Genomic DNA, 21,828 nt, shown 5'->3' with positions numbered 1-21,828 from the left:
TTAATCTCACTAGTACAGCAGGCATGTGTTCACAACTACCACAGATATCCTAATAAATGAAGGGAATCATTGCATGTTTCAACTGAAATGGTTTAAAATGGATACAGTATTGTTCCATCATTTCTCTATCAGGCTGATACAGAGAGAGACTCATCCATGCTTTTATTACAAACAGGCTTGACTACTGTAATGCTCTCACACCTGGTCTACCCAATAAAGCCATTAGTCAACTGCAAAACACACATGGGTACCTACAAAGACCAGACGGAGAGCACACATTAAACCCTGTTTAAAGGTTTCTACACTGGGTGCTTGTGTCATTTGGAATTCATTTTAGGATTATTCTATTGGTTTTTAAATCAATCCATGATTGTTCACTCCAATACATATCAGACATGCCTTTAAGTTATGTACCCAGTAGGTCCCTCAGGCCTTTTAACTATCCCAAAGCCTAGGACCAAACGGCATGGAGAGGCAGCCTTTAGTTACTATTTACCTTATATTTCACTAGGCAAGTCAGTTAGGAACAAATTCTTACTTACAATGGCGGCCTACCGGAGAACAGTGAGTTAACTGCCTTGTTCAGGGGCAGCACGACAGATTTTTACCTTGTCAGCTCTGGGATTCAATCCAGCAACCTTTTGCTGTTACTGGCCCAACTAGGTTACCTGCCGCCCCTAACCACTAGGCTACACCACCATTTCTATACCACTGTCAGCTTCAGTACACAAGGGAGGTCACCCAGAAGGGGGGTACTGCTGCACAGTCGGAACTAGAAGCATTTCGCTACACTCGCAATAACATCTGCTAACCTTGTGTATGTGACCAATACCATTTTTATTTTTTTGTATTTGGAAAGTGGCTCGGCATGGAAAAAGACACATTCGACAGGTGACACGAATGCTAATTGATGAGGCACGGCCCAGCGGGGAGGCAGGCAACAACCCTAGGTCTGTGGTGATGTTGAGAGAGGGCTGGGGAGGGCTAGAGGGTTGAAGCCTGGAGGTGTTGACATGGGCAGAGAGGGGATGGGAATTCTCTGGATGACTGTCAGTCAGCCTGCCCTGCCAGTTTACAAGAGTTCCTAATGACACTGATGCTGCTATTGTCTTTCTCATTAAAAATATAAGAGGAGCAAGTAAGGTAACAACGGAACATATGAATCCATGTTCAGGCAGAGGTCCACCTGACTTGCCAGTCATTTCAAGGGCAGAGTATGACGGGCCACTGTATAACACTGATGATACTAGAGAACAGATACTGGACATGACAAGAGCAGCTATTTAACGTTACTGCCGTCTACAGTTAGCTTAATTGTAAACATGAACCGTGATTGTTATATAACGTTAGCTAACATTAGCTAGCTATCACAGACATTGCAAATATATTTATATTGTAAAGTAGTTAGCTGATACCATTGTTCGTGGATCATCTGACGTTAGCTAGATAAACAACGTTAGTCACATAGCTAGCTAGCCTTGTTACCAAAATATGTATGTTAATAAACCAATATATTTCAGATTATCTCAGCCAGATAGCTAGCAAACAAACGTTTGACAATGCAAGCTTCACAGCTAAGTTAGTTACACATTAAACCAACGTTAGCAAACGTTGTTTACTTACCAGGTTTTGTGAATCCTCAGTTTAACAGATGGAAGCAAATCGATGAAATCCCAGATAGAAAGGCAAACAATGACAGACCCCCTGAATGAAGTTGTCGTTCCCGAAAATATATATTTTTTAATGTACCTAGCAGCTAACGTGTAGCCTGTGTGACTGCAGTTTAACTAGACTAGCAAACTAACTATAACTAACGTTACCTAGATCTGGGTAACTCACGTTAATGTAGCTCAATAGAAATGTACTTGCAACCTGAGACCAAGTATCCAGCTAACTGTTAGCTAGCTAACATTAGTTATCTAACGGTACTCTGGTTAACCCTTAGCTAGCTAACAGTTAGCGTAGCTAAATATCGGAGTACATTAACTAGGTAATTTACTGTACGTTCGCTTGGCTAGCTAGTTGGTAGCCAGTTCGCTTCTGGCATTGTTAAGTTAGCACAATAGCTACCTAATTTGGGTCCTTCAATTTAGACAACTATATATATGTGTGTGTCCCTCTCGTCTGAAACCACGACTCAACCCAATAATGTCAGGCCGTAACATCGACCATTCACCCTCATAACATTACTAAGCTACGACTAGCTATCTACACAATGTTTTATGTAGCTTGAATAAAAATTGGCAACCAGTAGCTAATTCTATACAATTATGAATCAGTTTGTAACCCAATAAATTGTTTAAAAATAATAAAAATGTTTGGACACTGCGAGTCGTATAATTTCCTGATGTAGCGCTGTTGTCACCTAGCGACAGCGCTGGGTGGTGAAGTTCGCAACTTCCGGTTGCCTTTTTATGAATCATTAGTTTCTAAATAAACGTCTAAATAAATCCGCTCCATAAAAAATAAATACATTTTATTTTATTTTTTATTCTAAAGAATACACACACACGATTTAAAATAAAATTAAAGTGACTGGTCAGGTTCATGTCAGGATGAGCCTACAGGAAGGGTACCACATGAGGGAGGAGGTCTTCCCTGTAACACACAGCGTTGAGATTGCCTGCAATGACAATAAAATCAGTCCAATGATGCTGTTGTCTTGCTTTGCACACTTTGTAAAAAATAAGAAAATGCAGTACTAAAGGATATTTCTTAACGTGGCTCTTTATTAGCTAGCTTTAACTGTCATTTTCACGTATCACCAACCAGGATCAAACTGCCCATGACCTAACCATTTGGGTGGTCTTAACCAATCATAGCACAGTATGATATGGCGGTAAAATGCATCCAATTACAATTCAGTATGTTTACACATGAATATTACACCCCCCTTCTTTTAAAACAAAATAAATGTTTACATATTCTAAGGGTTTCTTTTGAAAACATGCTCTGTAGTTTGAACTCAAGGTAAGGAACCATTTAAATTGCATACTACACCAACTGAATCAACATAGACTCTGAAACAATGATCCAACATACTGTTACTTTTCAAACAAGGGATTCTCAGCAACTCAGCGTTCACTGTAGAAATAACATCTTAACATTTCAAACGAATACAATAGCAAAGCATTTCAAGTGAACTTTCAATTTTTTATTTATTTTTTATTTCACCTTTATTTAACCAGGTAGGCTAGTTGAGAACAAGTTCTCATTTGCAACTGCGACCTGGCCAAGATAAAGCATAGCAGTGTGAGCATACAACAAAGAGTTACACATGGAGTAAACAATTAACAATAACAAGCTTACAGTCTGGAACTCTTTTAGGGCAGCGATCCGCCTACACCCTTTGACATTTCAAAGGTCTAGGACATCTCTGGGCTTGACCTCTCTTCCTGACCTTGTGCGATATGATGCTGAGCATGCTTCTGTCAGTCAACAGTTCTTGTTTGTGGTGACATGTGTAAACTCCCATGCTTTTGTGAAGGATTCAATCTCATTTGATTTGTAACAGGGCCCATTGTCAGATATTAAAGCTTTGTTGAGTTCGAAATATCTGCTGTAGTAGTCCACTGTTACGATGTAGTCCTCGTTGTTCCAGGTTCCAGGTGAACAGATCGGTTGCCACAACCTGCCAGGGTCGGTCTGGGATACAGTGAGGTAACATTGGCTCTTTGGTGTTTGAGGGGCGTCGTTCAAGACATATGGTTTACCAACAACGTCCTCTATTTATCTATGGGCTTCCTACCACGCCGCCGTGCTCGTTTCTCCAACTCCATTCTCCTATAACCCTCCTCGCACTGCTCTAGTGAATCCCAGGCGGGCTCCGGCACTCTCCCTGAGTCGACCGCCCACCTGTCTATCTCTTCCCAAGTCGTATAGTCCAGATTCTGCTCCCAAGTCCAATTATCCTGACATCGCTGCCTCTCCTGCTGCCGCTGCCTGTCACCACGCCGCTTGGTCCTGTTGTGGTAGGTGGTTCTGTAACGGCTTTCTTCCTGGGAAGGAGAGGCGGACCAAAACGCAGCGTGGTTAGAGTTCTTATTTTAATAAGGTAACTCACCATGAACAGAATACAAAACAATAAACGTGAAAACCGAAACAGTCCTAACTGGTGCAGAAAACACAAAGACAGGAAACAACCACCCACAAATCCCAACACAAAACTGGCTACCTAAATATGGTTCCCAATCCGAGACAATGACTAACACCTGCCTCTGGTTGAGAACCATATCAGGCCAAACATAGAAATAGACAAACTAGACATACAACAGAATGCCCACCCAGCTCACGTCCTGACCAACACTAAAACAAGGAAAACACAAAAGAACTATGGTCAGAATGTGACAGTCTGCTATACAAATTGATGGAAAGTGGTGTTGGGGGAAAAACATACAACATTATAAAATCCATGTACACAAACAAAGTTTGTAATAATAAACAAACAACAAGTGTGCGGATAAAATTGGCCAAAAAAACACATTTCTTTCCACAGGGCCGTGGAGTGAGACAGGGATCCAGATTGATCCGCCACCCTCTTCAACATATATATCAACGAATTGGCGCGGGCACTGGAAAAGTGCATTTAGAAAGTATTCAGACCCCTTGACTTTTTCCACATTTTGTTACTTTACAACCTTAGAACCTTGCCCAATGGGATGGCTCTGTGACCAGTGGGATGGCTCTGTGTCCAATGGGATGGCACTGTGTCCAATGGGATGGCTCTGTGCCCAATGGGATGGCTCTGTGCCCAATGGGATGGCTCTGTGCCCAATGGGATGGCTCTGTGCCCAATGGGATGGCTCTGTGCCCAATGGGATGGCTCTGTGCCCAATGGGATGGCTCTGTGTCCAATGGGATGGCTCTGTGCATGCCCAACGGCCAGACCACAGCCCAACGGCCAGACTCCACAGCCCAACGGCCAGACTCCACAGCCCAACGGCCAGACTCCACAGCCCAACGGCCAGACTCCACAGCCCAACGGTCAGACTCCACAGCCCAACGGTCAGACTCCACAGCCCAACGGTCAGACTCCACAGCCCAACGGCCAGACTCCACAGCCCAACGGCCAGACTCCACAGCCCAACGGCCAGACTCCACAGCCCAACGGCCAGACTCCACAGCCCAACAGGGTCTGCATTGAATTTGATAACATCAAGTGGCATTTTGTTGTTATTTTTTGGACATTTGTTGTTTTTCGAATTACAGACTTTATAGAGTTTTAAGATGAATAAGGGTAAAAGTAGCAGTGGGTTGAAAACAGCGGACATTCAACATTATCTGTGATTGGTTCTAATTCTTTAGAATAAAGAGTCAAGACATGAGGACGTATGGTTCATTTATTTGAAAACAGCGGTTGGGTTGTTGTGGATTGATTTGGGTTGACATTTTCCTCACCAATAACTTGATTAGTAAATTTCATTGTGCACTTTAAAACAGAGGAGAACCAAATTAACCAAATCGTTTCCCATAAAAGTCTTGTTTTCAAGTTGTTGTCACTTCAATTAATTGAGTTTCTAAAGTAGTTTCTGGCTGACTTCTTTCAGCCTCATAAATACATTCTGTAATCACAGTCAGAAAAATATTAAAAAACTCTCAGTGAGCTATGCTTAAATACTTTAAAACTGTGCTTAATTGACTGGGCCTGTTGCAACGGAACCAATAGAAAAAGTCATACAAGTGCAACCCTTTAAAAGTATTTGAAAAATTTCAAAGTGTTTTAACCCAGCTCTGGTGATGTGAAGATTATAGTGTCTTTACCAGGCTGTGACAGAATAGACTACATACATGTACAGCAGACTCATGAGTTAAGTTGAACAACAATCTCTCTCTCCCCCCCCCAACAGCTCACATTAACGACAAAACATAATTTAAACAAACTCACAATAAAGAAAACAGGGAAGTAAAGGTACTATCTTAACTCAACAGTAACTGAGTTCCTTTTTGTTTGTTGGTGAAACTGGTCCTCAGGTCTACCGAAAGGGAGGCAGCGGGCCGCACGACCGCCAGTTGTCCATACCTGGGTTAGCGAATAGCTAACATCTTGAGAAAGTCTGCCATGCTAAAAGATACTAGGTTCACCTTTAGAACTTGTTTAGGTTAGCTAGCATCTCTCTAGCGTGCCGTGCTACAGACAATGACCACCTTTAGGTTAGCTAATAGCTAGCATCTCTCTAGCGTGCCGTGCTACAGACAATGACCACCTTTAGGTTAGCTAATAGCTAGCATCTCTCTAGCGTGCCGTGCTACAGACAATGACCACCTTTAGGTCTTCTTTAGGTTTGCTAGCATCTCTCGAGCCAGGGCCTTTCTAGGATCTCCTAATGTAAGGAAACAACAGCGAGGGCCTATTCAGGAGACTAACGTTACAGAATGCACACAGACCAGAATATCTGTTACACACCATACATTTCTGCCACGTGGAATACAGAGGCCAGAGCCATACACGTTATACATACGGTATAGAAACCAATGTTTTCCATCTGCATTATTCTGTATGTTTCAGCTGACTGACGACACCACTAGAGAACGAGACTAATACCCTTTTACAACATGAATTAACAGCCTTTTGTTCATTAACACATAATAATATACCTGGTCTATCACCACAATAACTCATTCTGTATCCAATCAAAACAGGGATAAAATAAAACAAGTACACTTCTTTTTTTTTCTGCTGGGGAAAAAATAAATAACAGTACAATATTAAATAATAATACCTCTAAATAACAGTACAATATTAAATAATAATACCTCTAAATATCCCGTGTTTAAACAAACAAAATGTACTAAAACAGGTGGGAAAGTTAAACCAGTTTGATAGGCACCACTGCTTAACAGTAAACCAAATGCAGTAGTGCAAATGTTAATTTGTTCCCACTTCCTGTCTCCATCCCTACCTCACCCAGATCCATCACCATGGTGAAGCCGTGGGACTCATTGCCCCTTCAGTGTGTGTGCAAATACGTCGGTATGAGAGGGCCATAGCCCTACTCGTCATCGCTCCCACCCCTTGCCCACCCCCTCTCTACATCCAGTATCATCTCTCATCATAAGTAGGGGTCCCAGGCGTCGAGGGCTGAGCTGGTATGCGCTGTAGGTCTCAGCACGTGGCGTGACACTAAGGGATCCAGTAGTAAACTGGTGCTGATAAACTGCGGGAAGCCCCATCACCACCCCCACAGAAGACTCCTTCCCGGTTCCTGCATCCCTCCGGACCAATCCCGAGGTACCGCAAGGGACGGTGGGTGGGGCATAGGTGGAGGGGTGGCCACGCACCAGGAGCTGGGAGGCAGAGGCTAGAGCAGCGGATGCAGGGAAAGTGTATAGACTTGGGGCAGAGCTTAGAGAGGGCACTTCCTGGAAGGTGTAGTGGGAGGTGGGGTCTGGGGGGTAGGTTGCCTGGCGACGCAGGTTGCCGTGAGAACAGTCCTGGGACGAAGAGGACGAGACCACAGGCTGTACAAACAACATAATAGAAAATGTTATTGTCCATTACAAAATTTCATACATCAAGCAACAAGACACAAATAGACAATAATATTGTACTGAACATTTCTATCTATACTTCTCTGAAGGTTGCACCCTCTAGAACATCCCTCATCCCACATCCACACTTTTGAGGTCTGGGGATAATAGATGTGTCGATTTTGGGGTGTAGTTACCCTATAATTCCACTGTGCACCAGTCAGAGACCTTGGTTAGTAGTATTTCTGTAGCGCTCATGTGTTTGCAGAGTTTGCTAAACAAATACCCACTGGAATGATGGAAATAATCATGATATCATTCTACCAGGTAAGCATAACCTACTTTGCTTTTCCATCTCCAGCAGAAGAAGGTGGACATTAGCATCACCGCTAACTGCTACACTGCTAACTGCTACACCGCTAACTGCTACACCGCTAACTGCTACACCGCTAACTGCTACATCGCTAACTGCTACACCGCTAACTGCTACACCGCTAACTGCTACACCGCTAACTGCTACACCGCTAACTGCTACAAAGTGTAGACATACTCTCACAGGACAGTTTATTAGGTACACCACCCTGTTTACGAAAATGGATCGCTCCTACAGACAGACTGAGACAGAGAGACAGATGGAGACAGTCCTGTGTCTTTTTCAAAAAGTTGCAGGAAAATGTGAATGATGTATGATGATGAACTTTCTGATGCGTTCAATACATTTGTATTAATATTGATGTTTTCTGTTTTAATAATGTCTGGATTCCGTGATTCTGGTTTTAAACACAACTATGCAGTAATCAGTAACAATGGTAATATTAACAATCAGTAACAATGGTAATATTAACAAAAACATGAGAAATTAAAATAAAAACGAGAAAGTTAGTAAGCATACTAACTATATATATATATAATATTAGTATGCTTACTAACTTTCTCGTTTTTATTTTAATTTCTCATGTTTTTGTTAATATTACCATTGTTACTGATTACTGCATAGTTATATATATATATATATATACACACAGGGTCAGTACCATATTAACAATGGAAGGTGACTATATACAGGGTCAGTACCATATTAACAATGTACAGGGATACTGGAGTGATGGAGGTAGATATGTAGAGGGAGAAGGAGACAGGGATACTGGAGTGATGGAGGTAGATATGTATAGGGGGAAGGAGACAGGGATACTGGAGTGATGGAGGTAGATATGTATAGGGGTAAGGAGACAGGGATACTGGAGTGATGGAGGTAGATATGTATAGGGGGAAGGTGACCAGGTCAGGGCTTTGTGATGGCCACTCCAATACCTTGACTTTGTTGTCCTTAAGACATTTTGCCACAACTTTGGAAGTATGCTTGGGGTCATTGTCCATTTGGGAGACCCATTTGCGAACAAGCTTTAACTTCTGACTGACTGACTGATGTCTTGAGATGTTGCTTCAATATATCCACATCATTTTCCTGCCCCATGATGCCATTTATTTTGTGAAGTGCACCAGTCCCTCCTGCAGCAAAACACTCCCACCCTCGTTCTTCACGGTTGGGATGGTGTTCTTCGGTTTCATCAGACCAGAGGACATTTCCCCCGAAAAGTACGATATTTGTCCCCATGTGCAGTTGCAAACCGTAGTCTGGCTTTTTTTATGCCGGTTTTGGAGCAGTGACTTCTTCCTTGCTGAGCGGCCTTTCAGGTTATGTCGATATAGGATTAGTTTTACTGTGGATATAGATACTTTTGTACCCGTTTCCTCCAGCATCTTCACAAGGTCCTTTGGTGCTGTTCTGGGATTGATTTGCACTTTTCGCACCAAAGTATGTTCATCTCTAGGAGACAGAACATGTCTCATTCCTGAGTGGTATGACGGCTGCGTGGTCCCATGGTGTTTATACTTGCGTACTATTGTTTGTACAGATGAACGCGGTACCTTCAGCTGTTTGGAAATTGCTCACAAGGATGATTTTCCCATGATGTCGAGCAAAGAGGCACTGAGTTTGAAAGTAGGCCTTGAAATACATCCTCAGGTACACCTCCAATTGACTCAAATGATGTGATCAGAAGCTTCTAAAGCCATGACATCATTTTCTGGAATTTTCCAAGCTGTTGAAAGGCACAGTCAACTTAGTGTATGTATGTAAACTTCTGACCCACTGGAATTGTGATTCAGTGAATTATAAGTGAAATAATCTGTCTGTAAATCATTTTTGGAAAGATCACTTGTGTCATGCACAAAGTAGATGTCCTAACCGACTTGCCAAAACGCTAGTTTGTTAACAAGACATTTGTGGAGTGGTTGAAAAATCAGTTTTAATGACTCCAACCAAAGTGTATGTAAACTTCCGACTACAACTGTATGTATAGGGGGAAGGGGACAGGGATACTGTAGTGATGGAGGTAGATATGTATAGGGGTAAGGGGACAGAGATACTGGAGTGATGGAGGTAGATATGTATAGGGAGAAGGTGACAGGGATACTGGAGTGATGGAGGTAGATATGTATAGGGGTAAGGGGACAGAGATACTGGAGTGATGGAGGTAGATATGTATAGGGGGAAGGGGACAGGGATACTGGAGTGATGGAGGTAGATATGTATAGGGGTAAGGGGACAGAGATACTGGAGTGATTGAGGTAGATATGTATAGGGGGAAGGAGACAGGGATAATAGAGTGATGGAGGTAGATATGTATAGGGGGAAGGAGACAGAGATACTGGAGTGATGGAGGTAGATATGTATAGGGGGAAGGTGACTACATACAGGGTCAGTTCCAGTACCATATTAACAATGTACTGGGATACTGGAGTGATGGAGGTAGATATGTATAGGGGGAAGGTGACATGGATTCCATATTGATTAGGTATTGTTACAACCACACTAGATACAGTGGGGCAAAAAAGTATTTAGTCAGCCACCAATTGTGCAAGTTCTCCCACTTAAAAAGATGAGAGAGGCCTGTCATTTTCAGCATAGGTACACTTCAACTATGACAGACATAATGAGAAAAAAAATCCAGAAAATCACATTGTAGGATTTTTTTATGAATTTATTTGCAAATTATGGTGGAAAATAAATATTTGGTCACCTACAAACAAGCAAGATTTCTGGCTCAGACCTGTAACTTCTTCCTTAAGAGGCTGGAATTTATACAACAGACATGATAACAGATGGAAACTCTCTCAGGAGGTAGAAGGGTCGGCATTTGACCATCAGGTATTCCCGAGACGGCTGAACAATAGGTTGACACTGGCGCTCGACTCAGCAAACAATCATTGTTGATGTAGTGACAAACCCCTCCCCCTTCTCCATCAGCCACGCAGATTTTATTGGACCCTACATGCCCCTGTAATGTGAAATATTCACTCGTAAACGGAGGATGCTATTAGCTGGCGGACTCACCTGGCTGAGGTTGAGAGGATGTGATTGGCTGGGGACTAGCCTATGGCGGTTGCTGCCGTCTCCAGAGCTACAGGGATGCCGATTGGCCAGCTTGGGATTGATGTAGGAAGTCTGGGGTTGCACTGGAAACCAACCGGGAAGAAGGAGGGTCAGTAAACGAAAGGTCGCTAGTTCAAAACCCCGAGCCGACAAAGCGAAAATCTGTCAATGTGCCCTTGAGCAAGGCACTTAACCATAATAGCTCCAGGGTTGCCGTTGATAACGGCTGACCTTGGCCGTGACCCCAGAGGGTCAAGGGCAACTGGTATATGCAAAAAAAAAAACATTTCAAATACACAAATAGTAATACAATTATTTTCACCCTCAAACTGGTTTTAAACCATTCTGTATTTGTGTATGTGTGTGTGTGTGTATGTGTGTATGTGTGTACATTTGTGTACGTGTGTATGTGGGTGAATGAGTGAGTGAGAGCCCTGTCACCTGTCTCACAAACAGTCGGCAGACACAAACAGTCGACAGACACAAACAGTCGACAGACACAAACAGTCGGCAGACTGTCAGTCAAGATGTCAAGATTTCAACCGATTAGTTAACATCTACACACCGTCTATATATCGATGCACATAAAGCAGAGGCCCAACTGCTACAGTGGTCTGTGATTGGGAGACCAGACACACCTGGCGGGGTGGAACTTCCTCTCGTCCTCCTCATCTGACTGGATGGTGATGACGCTGACCGCCGGGCTGGGCGTGTCCAAGATGATGATTGGCTGAGAGAGAACTGCAGCACGGCGTTGGTGAGTCGGGATACGCCAGACACACCCCTGGACAAACATGCGCGCAAGCACACAGCAAAGAAACAAATTTAGTATTCCCAATCTGGCCTTCATACCAACATGGCCACCTAATCATCTCCAGTTCACCATTGGCTCGTTCATCAACCCCTCTCCCCTGTAACTCTTCCCCAGGTTGTTCTCAGGCAACTTTCCTGGTTAAAATAAGAGTTAAAATAAGAGTTACCATAATTTCCGGACTATAAGCCGCTACTTTATTCCCACGCTTTGAACCTCGCGGTTTATACAATGACGCGGCTAATTTATGGATTACAAGATTCATGCCGCCAAAAAAACGGAGCACCGTCACATAATGTGACGTAAATCGAGCACGCTCAAACTTCCCATCATTCTGATTACGGTTTTGTCACCCTCATCATGGCAAAGACACAGAGAAATGCATATGATGCAGCTTTCAAGTTGAAGGCGATAAATCTGGCTGTTGGAAAAGGAAATAGAGCTGGTGCACGGGAGCTTGGCCTTAATGAGTCGATGATAAGACGTTGGAAACAGCAGCCGTGAGGAACTGACTCAGTGCAAAAAGACAACAAAAGCTTTCAGAGGGAAGAAAAGCAGATGGCCCAAAGTATTTGCAGCCACTCGACATCAGTGTAAATCGTGCATTTAAGGTGGCGCTCTTTGTTCAGTGGGAGGCTTGGATGACAAGTCCTTCACTAAAACGGGCCGCAGGCGAAGAGCATCTTATGGTCAAGTCTGCCAGTGGGTCCTGACAGCGTGGAGCATTGTCAAAAAATCCACTATCATCAACGGGTTTCGAAAGGCTGGACTGCTGCATGTTGAAGGGGCAGCATGAGCTCAGCGGGGTATTTGCCTCCGGATGAAAGTGACGAGAGCGACAATGAAAACGATCCAACATCGGATGAAGCAATTCTGAGGCTATTCAACTCCAACACCGAAGGAGATGACTTCAGTGGTTTCAGTGCACAGGAGGAGGAAGATAGTGACCAATGACTTTCTTGGTAGGCTACTGTGAACTGCTATTTTTTGTAATTTTTGTTACAAGCCGTGTTTCGTTTAAAGGCTGTGTAAAGTTCATTTGTTTCAATGTACCGGTAGGCACCTGCGGCTTATAGACATGTGCGGCTTATTTATGTACAAAATACATCTTTTTTTTTATTTTATTTTTTAATAATTCAGTGGGTGCGGTTTATATTCAGGTGCGCTTAATAGTCCAGAAATTACGGTAAATAAAAAATAAATAAAAAATAAAATAAAAATAAATAGTTACACACCTTTACTATTCCTGTTTTCAAGAGCAAGGACATTCAGTCAGGAAGCAAAAACCATTTGTGGAGCCACTGAAAACCGAACCTTTCCAGCTATTACTAGTTTTTACACGTTACTAGTTGATAACCAGCTTCTCACAAAAAAGCTTATTTCTCTCAAATTTTGTGCACAAATTTGTTTACATCCCCATTAGTGAGCATTTCTCCTTTTACCAAGATAATCCATCCACCATCCACCTGGGTGTGGCATATCAAGAAGCTGATTAAACAGCATGATCATTACACAGGTGCACCTTGTGCTGGGGACAATAAATGGCCACTCTAAAATGTGCAGTTTTGTCACACAATGCCACAGATGTCTCAAGTTTTAAGAGAGCGTTACAATTGGCAATGCTGACTGCAAGAATGTCCAGCTGTTACCAGAGAATTTTATATTAATTTCTCTACCATAAGCCGCCTCCAACATCATTTAAAGAATTTGGCAGTACATCCAACCTCCAGCCTCACAACCACAGACCACGTGTAACCATGCCAGCCCAGGACCTCCTCAACCACAGACCACGTGTAACCACGCCAGCCCAGGACCTCCTCAACCACAGACCACGTGTAACCATGCCAGCCCAGGACCTCCACATCCGGCTTCTTCCCCTGCGGGATCGTCTGAGACCAGCCACCAGGACAGCTGATGAAACTGAGGAGTATTTCTGGCTGTAATAAAGCCCTTTTTGAGGGGAAAACTGATTCTGATTGGGTGAGCCTATGCCCACCTATGGCTGCTCCCCTGCCCAGTGATGTGAAATCCATAGATTAAGGCCACATGTATTTATTTAAATTGACCGATTTCCTTATATGAATTGTAACTCATTAAAATTGTTGCGTGTTGCGTTTATATTTTTTTAGTTCAGTGTAGTTGATAACTGTAACTAGTTGTTGTGCCACCATCCATTCAGTTCGTCTCCAGTCAGTTGTACCTGGTGGTCCTGCTGTTGCCACGACTACCCTTTGCCCTCTTCCGTGCTCCGCTCCTCGAATTAACCCCCAGGTTCTGCTGCAGCATTCCGCTGTACTGAGATCCCCTACACACACACACACACACGATTTGCAGTTTTTGGGACATTTCCCATGTCTATTAAACCAGGCAAATTCAAACAGGCACAGATGAGGTGTTTGAATACATTTTTCCAGAAACCCAGGTCTGTTTCTCTTTTTTCTGGGATAGTTATCCTGTGAAGTGATCTGGGTAAGAATTGTTTTCTGATGGACTCTTTGACTTCTGTTATTTTATATAAACAGTTCTATGCTAACAGACAGCTATGTAACCATAGTGATGACCCTACCTCCAGCTGTGTGTCTGCTGGCCTGTGTCCGGAAGGAGTGTCTCCACGGGAGACTCCGTGACAACCGACTGGTGGGTGGAGCCGTGAATGGCCACACCCGGAACCTGCTGCCATGACGACGGGATCAGGATCTGCTGGGTACCGGCTGGCCATGCCTGCTACAGAGAACACACATAAAATATTTGGTCGTAAACGATTGCCAGACATCTTGGCGCGTTCAGTGTGACAGGGCCTGCCGATTAAGTTCGCTCCGACAAAGTTTCTGGCAGTGTCAGAATTGTTTTGCCTTTATCGTGTGGTGATTTGATTTAAATGTTTACATGCTGTGCACGAAGAACAATATCCCTAATAGTTTAGGCTACACACATCATAAATCACCGGATGGGATTTTGATAAATGCAAAAAATCAAAATAAACATTTCACAGCGACAGTTCAGACAAAGTTTGTAAGTTGAAAGTTGTTTTTTTAAGACTTTTCAGTTTTTACTCACTTTAGTCACTTCAGGTTGATATCAAGATGTTAACCCCCCCTATGCTCGATTTCCCCACGGAAACCGAATTAGCATAATAAACAATCCCAATTAAAGTTTTTTAAAAAGAAGAGAAATACGTATTTTTTTGCATCTCAATCCACTGCCTTTGTCGAACTTCCTGCGCAGGTTCCAGCATCCGCACGAGACAAAAATCGTCTGTAGCATCCGAGAGGTTTGGCCTACAAAAATATTATGCCCATGTGATGGATGAATCAGAATTAGTTGGGTAACACAAGTAATTAAGATGTCTTATCTGCATAATATTCTTATGTGATATAGTTTTTATTAGAATGTATTTCTATGGACTCTGGTGTTGGCAGTTGCATTTCTTCCCTCAGCTGGGGCTCTGTCACAGAGAGGGGAGAGGTCAGGCTTGTCTTTTACATGTCTTTTTTTTTTACCTTTATGTTACTAGGCAGGTCAGTTAAGAATAAATTCTTATTTTCAATGACGGCCTAGGAACAGTGGGTTAACTGCCTGTTCAAGGGCAGAACGACAGACTTTGTACCTTGTCAGCTCGGGAATTTGAACTTGCAACCTTTCGGTTACTAGTCCAATGCTCTAACCACTAGGCTACACTGCCGCCCTATGCAGAATATCAGAAAGGGAAGAGGACAGGATGGAACATTGTCTTCATATGTATCTGTTAAACCATGTGAAGGGATGGCGTGATTAATGGGGAACCAATTACTTGTCTCCACAACGTCTGTGTGCAAGTCACTCCCTCCGTTGGCATTGGGGGATGTGTGTGTGGTAGTGTCTGGAACCATTGTATGTCCTCTCTGATGTTGCACTTATCCTGGGTTAGTGTATGACCTAGAGGCTCACTCCCCTCAGTGAGCTTGTACAGGAGAGGGGTCAAGAAGGGCTTTTTACTTGAGATGGGAGTATCTAGAGTTGACAATTGAGTTATGCCATTGGATGAGGTAATGGTTCTGTGCTATGAAGTACCAGGAACAAGATTAGAACCTCGTCTTAGGGACCAAACTCAACGTTTATAGCGAATGTTATCTGCCAAAGGGATACTCCTTTCACATTATAAGGTCCCTTTGTGAACTGTTCCTAAGATCTGTGGTTCGTCATGTAGGTGGAGAGGGGTGTATCTTGGCTATAAAAGATCTTTGTACTTTTCTGCAGGGGCAGTATTGAGTAGCTTGGATGAAAAGGTGCCCATTGTAAATGGCCAGCTCCTCAGTCTCCGTTGCTAATATATGCATATTATTATTAGTACTGGATAGAAAACAAGTTTCCCAAACTGTCAAAATATTGTCTGTGAGTATAACAGAACTGATATTGCAGGCGAAACCCTGAGGAAAATCAAAACAGGAAGTGGCTTCTATTTTGAAAACTCCATGTTCCATAGCCTCCCTTTCCTGAATTTAAAGGGATATGAACCAGATTCCTTTTCCCATCACTTCCTCAAGGTGTCAAGTCTTCAGACATAGTTTCAGGCTTTTATTTAAAAAAATTAGCCAGAACGATAACATCGCGTCAAGTGGTCACATGAGTTTTGCTCGCGCAACAGAATTTGGACAGCCATTGTTTTCCCCTCTCCTACTGTGAAAGACATTTGCGGTTGATATATTATCGATTATATATTTTTTAAAACAATCTGAGGATTGATTATAAAAAACATTTGACATGTTTCTGTGGACATATTTTGGATCTAAAAAATCATCTTTATGGAACAAAAGGAAAATTTGTTGTGTAACTGGGAGTCTCTTGAGTGAAAACATCCGAAGATCAAGGCTAAGCTGTGTTTTCCTATATTGCACTATTTGGTTGGGATATCACTGATGGGGTTGAGATATCACTGATGGGGTTGGGATATCAGTGATGGGGTTGGGATATCACTGATTGGGTTGAGATATCACTGATAGGGTTGGGATATCAGTGATGGGGTTGGGATATTACTGACGGGGTTGTGATATCAGTGTTGGGGTTGGGATATCACTGATGGGGTTGAGATATCAGTGATGGGGTTGAGATATCAATATAACTAGACAAACAAACGGAGGTATTTTGGGTCTAAAAATGATCTTTATGGAACAAAAGGAACATTTGTTGTGTAACTGGGAGTCTCTTGAGTGAAAACATCCGAAGATCATCAAAGGTAAACGATTAATTTGATTGCTTTTCTGATTTTCGTGACCGAGCTACCTGATGCTAAGTGTACTTAATGTTTTGTTGAGCGATCGATAAATTTACACAAACGTTTGGGATCACTTTCGCTGTAAAGAATAGTTTCTAAATCTGACACGACAGGTGGATTAACAAAAGGCTAAGCTGTGTTTTCCTATATTGCACTTGTGATTTCATGAATATAAATATTTACAGTCATATTTATTGTATGTAGCGCTATGCTATTCAGCGGTTGTTGATGACACTTATCCCGATAGGGGGATTGCAGCCATAACAAGTTAATCTGTACAAACAATAGTAGGCAAATTAGTAAATTAGTAAGCAAGTATAATAGTAAGCAAGTATAAACAGTATAAACAAAAGTATAAACAATAGTAAGCAAGTATAAACACCATGGGACAACGCAGCCGTCATACCACTCAGGAAGGAGACGCGTTCTGTCTCCTAGAGATGAACGTACTTTGGTGCGAAAAGTGCAAATCAATCCCAGATCAATTGATCAATTGAAAAGGACCTTGTGAAGATGCTGGAGGAAACCGGTACAAAAGTATCTATATCCACAGTAAAACGAGTCCTATATCGATATAACCGGAAAGGCTGCTCAGCAAGGAAGAAGCCGCTGCTTCAAAACTGCCATAAAAAGACAGACTATGGTTTACAACTGCACATGGGGATAAAGATCGTACTTATTGGAGAAATGTCCTCTGCTCTGATGAAACAAAAATAGAACTGTTTGGCCATAATGACCATCATTATGTTTGGAGGAAAAAGGGGGAGGATTGCAAGCCGAAAAACACCATCCCAATCGTGAAGCACGGGGGTGGCAGCATCATGTTGTGGAGGTGCTTTGTTGCAGGAGGGACTGGTGCACTTCACAAAATAGATGGCATCATGAGATAGGAAAATTATGTGGATATATTGAAGCAACATCTCAAGTCATCAGTCAGGTCATCAGTCAGGAAGTTAAAGCTTGGTCGCAAATGGGTCTTCCAAATGGACAATGACCCCAAGCATGCTTCCAAAGTTGTGGCAAAATGATTTAAGGCCAACAAGGTATTGGAGTGGCCATCACAATGCCTTGACCTCAATCCTATAGAAAATTGGTGGGCAGAACTGAAAAAGCGTGTGCGAGCAAGGAGGCCACAAACCTGACTCAGTTACACCAGCTCTGTCAGTAGGAATGGGCCAAAATTCACCCAACTTATTGTGGGAAGCTTGTGGAAGGCTCCCCGAAACATTTGACCCAAGTTAAACAATTTAAAGGCAATGCTACCAATTACAAATTGAGTGTATGTAAACTTCTGTCCCACTGGGAATGTGATGAAAGAAATAAAAGCTCAAATAAGTCATTCTCTCTACTATTATTCTGACATTTCACATTCTTAAAATAAAAGAGGTGATCTTAACTGACCTAAAACAGGGAATGTTTACTAGGATTAAATGTCAGGAATTGTGGAAAACTGAGTTTAAATGTATTTGGTAAGGTGTATGTAAACTTCCGACTTCAACTGTATCTCTCAGATACAGGACAGACACTTCAGAACAGTCTTTTAGATATTTTTTTTTTTGGGGGGGGATCCAGCATGTTGTTTCATGTGTTTGGCTAATAAGGGGGGGGGTAGCTAGGAAAAGGAGGTAGTTAGGGACAGGGGGAGGATGGGAGAGGGGAAGGAAGAGGGTAGGAGAGGGGAAGGGGGGATGGTAGCTAGGGAAAGTAGGAGGGTAGGAGAGGGGAAGGGGGGGTAGCTAGGGAAAGTAGGAGAGTAGGAGAGGGGAAGGGGAGGGGGTAGCTAGGGAAAGGAGGTAGTTAGGGACAGGGGGAGGATGGGAGAGAGGAAAGGAAGAGGGTAGGAGAGGGGAAGGGGGGGTGGTAGCTAGGGAAAGTAGGAGGGTAGGAGAGGGGAAGGGGGGGGTAGCTAGGGAAAGTAGGAGAGGGGAGGGGGTAGCTAGGGACAGGAGGTAGTAAGGGACAGGGAGAGGAGGGGAAAGGAAGAGGGTAGGAGAGCCTCAAGTTCCTTGGTGTCCACATCACCAACAAACGAACGTGGTCCAAGTGCACCAAGACCGTCGTGAAGAGGGCACGTCAACACCTATTCCCCCTCAGGAGAATGAAAAGATTTGGCTTCTCAGATCCTCAAAAGGTTTGACTGCTGCACCATCGAGAGCATCCTGACCGGTTGCATCACTGCCTGGTATGGTAACTGCTCGGCCTCCGACCGCAAGGCACTACAGGGGGTAGTGCGTACGGCCCAGTACATTACCGGGGCCAAGCTTCATGTCATCCAGGACCTCTATACCAGGCGATGTCAGAGGAAGGCCCTAAAAATTGTCTTTAGACTCCAGCCACCCTAGTCATAGACTGTTCTCTCTGCTACTGCATGGCAAATGGTACCGGAGCGCCAAGTCTTGGTCCAAGAGGCTTCTAAACACCTTCTAACCCCCAAGCCATAAGACTCCTGAACTTCTAATCAAATGGCTACCCAGACTATTTGAATTGCCCCGCCCCCCCCTGCTACTCTCTGTTGTTATCATCTGTGCATAATAACTCTACCTACATGTACATATTACCTCAATTACCTTGACAGCGGTGTCCCCGCACATTGACTCTGTACCGTAACACCCTGTATATAGCCTCCACATTGACTCTGTACCGGTACCCCCTGTATATAGCCTCCACATTGACTCTGTGCCGGTACCCCCCTGTATATAGCCTCCACATTGACTCTGTACCGGTACCCCCCTGTATATAGCCTCCACATTGACTCTGTGCCGGTACCCCCTGTATATAGCCTCCACATTGACTCTGTACCGGTACCCCCTGTATATAGCATCCACATTGACTCTGTACCGGTACCCCCTGTATATAGCCTCCACATTGACTCTGTACCAGTACCCCCTGTATATAGCCTCCACATTGACTCTGTACCGGTACCCCCTGTATATAGCCTCCACATTGACTCTGTACCGGTACCCCCTGTATATAGCCTCCACATTGACTCTGTACCGGTACCCCCTGTATATAGCCTCCACATGGACTCTGTACCGGTACCCCCTGTATATAGCCTCCACATTGACTCTGTACCGGTACCCCCTGTATATAGCCTCCACATTGACTCTGTACCGGTACCCCCTGTATATAGTCTCCACATTGACTCTGTACCGGTACCCCCTGTATATAGCCTCCACATTGACTCTGTACCGGTACCCCTGTATATAGCCTCCACATTGACTCTGTACCGGTACCCCCTGTATATAGCCTACACATTGACTCTGTACCGGTACCCCTGTATAAAGCCTCCACATTGACTCTGTACCGGTACCCCCTGTATATAGCCTCCACATTGACTCTGTACCGGTACCCCCTGTATATAGTCTCCACATTGACTCTGTACCGGTACCCCCTGTATATAGCCTCCACATTGACTCTGTACCGGTACCCCCTGTATATAGCCTCCACATTGACTCTGTACCGGTAACCCCCTGTATATAGCCTCCACATTGACTCTGTACCGGTACCCCCTGTATATAGTCTCCACATTGACACTGTACTGGTACCCCCTGTATATAGCCTCCACATTGACTCTGTACCAGTACCCCTGTATATAGCCTCCACATTGACTCTGTACCGGTACCCCCTGTATATAGCCTCCACATTGACTCTGTACCGTAATACCCTGTATATAGCCTCCACATTGACTCTGTACCGTAATACCCTGTATATAGCCTCCACATTGACTCTGTACCGTAATACCCTGTATATAGCCTCCACATTGACTCTGTACCGTAATACCCTGTATATAGCCTCCACATTGACTCTGTACCGGTACCCCTGTATAAAGCCTCCACATTGACTCTGTACCGGTACCCCCTGTATATAGCCTCCACATTGACTCTGTACCGGTACCCCCTGTATATAGTCTCCACATTGACTCTGTACCGGTACCCCCTGTATATAGCCTCCACATTGACTCTGTACCGGTACCCCCTGTATATAGCCTCCACATTGACTCTGTACCGGTAACCCCCTGTATATAGCCTCCACATTGACTCTGTACCGGTACCCCCTGTATATAGTCTCCACATTGACACTGTACTGGTACCCCCTGTATATAGCCTCCACATTGACTCTGTACCAGTACCCCTGTATATAGCCTCCACATTGACTCTGTACCGGTACCCCCTGTATATAGCCTCCACATTGACTCTGTACCGTAATACCCTGTATATAGCCTCCACATTGACTCTGTACCGTAATACCCTGTATATAGCCTCCACATTGACTCTGTACCGTAATACCCTGTATATAGCCTCCACATTGACTCTGTACCGTAATACCCTGTATATAGCCTCCACATTGACTCTGTACCGTAATACCCTGTATATAGCCTCCACATTGACTCTGTACCGTAATACCCTGTATATAGCCTCCACATTGACTCTGTACCGGTACCCCCTGTATATAGCCTCCACATTGACTCTGTACCAGTACCCCTGTATATAGCCTCCACATTGACTCTGTACCAGTACCCCCTGTATATAGCCTCTACATTGACTCTGTACCGGTACCCCTGTATATAGCCTCCACATTGACTCTGTACCGGTACCCCCTGTATATAGCCTCCACATTGACTCTGTACTAGTACCCCCTGTATATAGCCTCCACATTGACTCTGTACCAGTACCCCCTGTATAAAGCCTCCACATTGACTCTGTACCGGTACCCCCTGTATATAGCCTCCACATTGACTCTGTACCGGTACACCTGTATATAGCCTCCACATTGACTCTGTACCGGTACACCCTGTATATAGCCTCGACATTGACTCTGTACCGGTACCCCCTGTATATAGCCTCCACATTGACTCTGTACCGG

At 43.8% G+C, this 21,828-nt stretch overlaps 2 protein-coding genes across 7 annotated transcripts in view; both read right to left on the bottom strand.

Annotated features, from left to right (window-relative positions):
* LOC109884230 (inositol hexakisphosphate kinase 1) overlaps nt 1–2,375 on the bottom strand; it is an 87,465-nt gene extending 85,090 nt beyond the window's left edge. Inside the window, exon 1 of the mRNA XM_031795327.1 lies at nt 1,624–2,375. The gene's annotated coding sequence lies outside the window, so the exon portion shown is untranslated. The remainder of the gene's footprint in view (nt 1–1,623) is intronic.
* A 334-nt stretch (nt 2,376–2,709) lies between these two features.
* Nucleotides 2,710–21,828, bottom strand: part of LOC109884283 (homeodomain-interacting protein kinase 1-like) — a 36,436-nt gene continuing 17,317 nt past the window's right edge. For 2 of the 6 annotated variants that reach the window (XM_020476269.2, XM_020476270.2), the window contains 5 exons: nt 14,281–14,438; nt 13,915–14,019; nt 11,542–11,687; nt 10,865–10,986; nt 5,322–7,458 (listed from right to left, as the gene is read on the bottom strand). In XM_020476269.2, the coding sequence (XP_020331858.2) occupies nt 6,997–7,458; nt 10,865–10,986; nt 11,542–11,687; nt 13,915–14,019; nt 14,281–14,438 (993 nt within the window). In that variant the 3' untranslated portion in view covers nt 5,322–6,996. Of the gene's footprint in view, nt 3,999–5,321; nt 7,459–10,864; nt 10,987–11,468; nt 11,688–13,914; nt 14,020–14,280; nt 14,993–21,828 lie in introns of those variants that run through there. The other 4 variants (XR_004203578.1, XM_031794485.1, XR_004203801.1 and 1 more) reach the window with 4 other exon arrangements.

This window comes from Oncorhynchus kisutch, linkage group LG1 (assembly GCF_002021735.2).
Source record: "Oncorhynchus kisutch isolate 150728-3 linkage group LG1, Okis_V2, whole genome shotgun sequence".
Classification (NCBI taxonomy): Eukaryota; Metazoa; Chordata; class Actinopteri; order Salmoniformes; family Salmonidae; genus Oncorhynchus; species Oncorhynchus kisutch.
The sequence above is the reverse complement of the archived record's forward strand: the minus strand, read 5'-3'. Positions and strand labels throughout refer to the sequence as shown.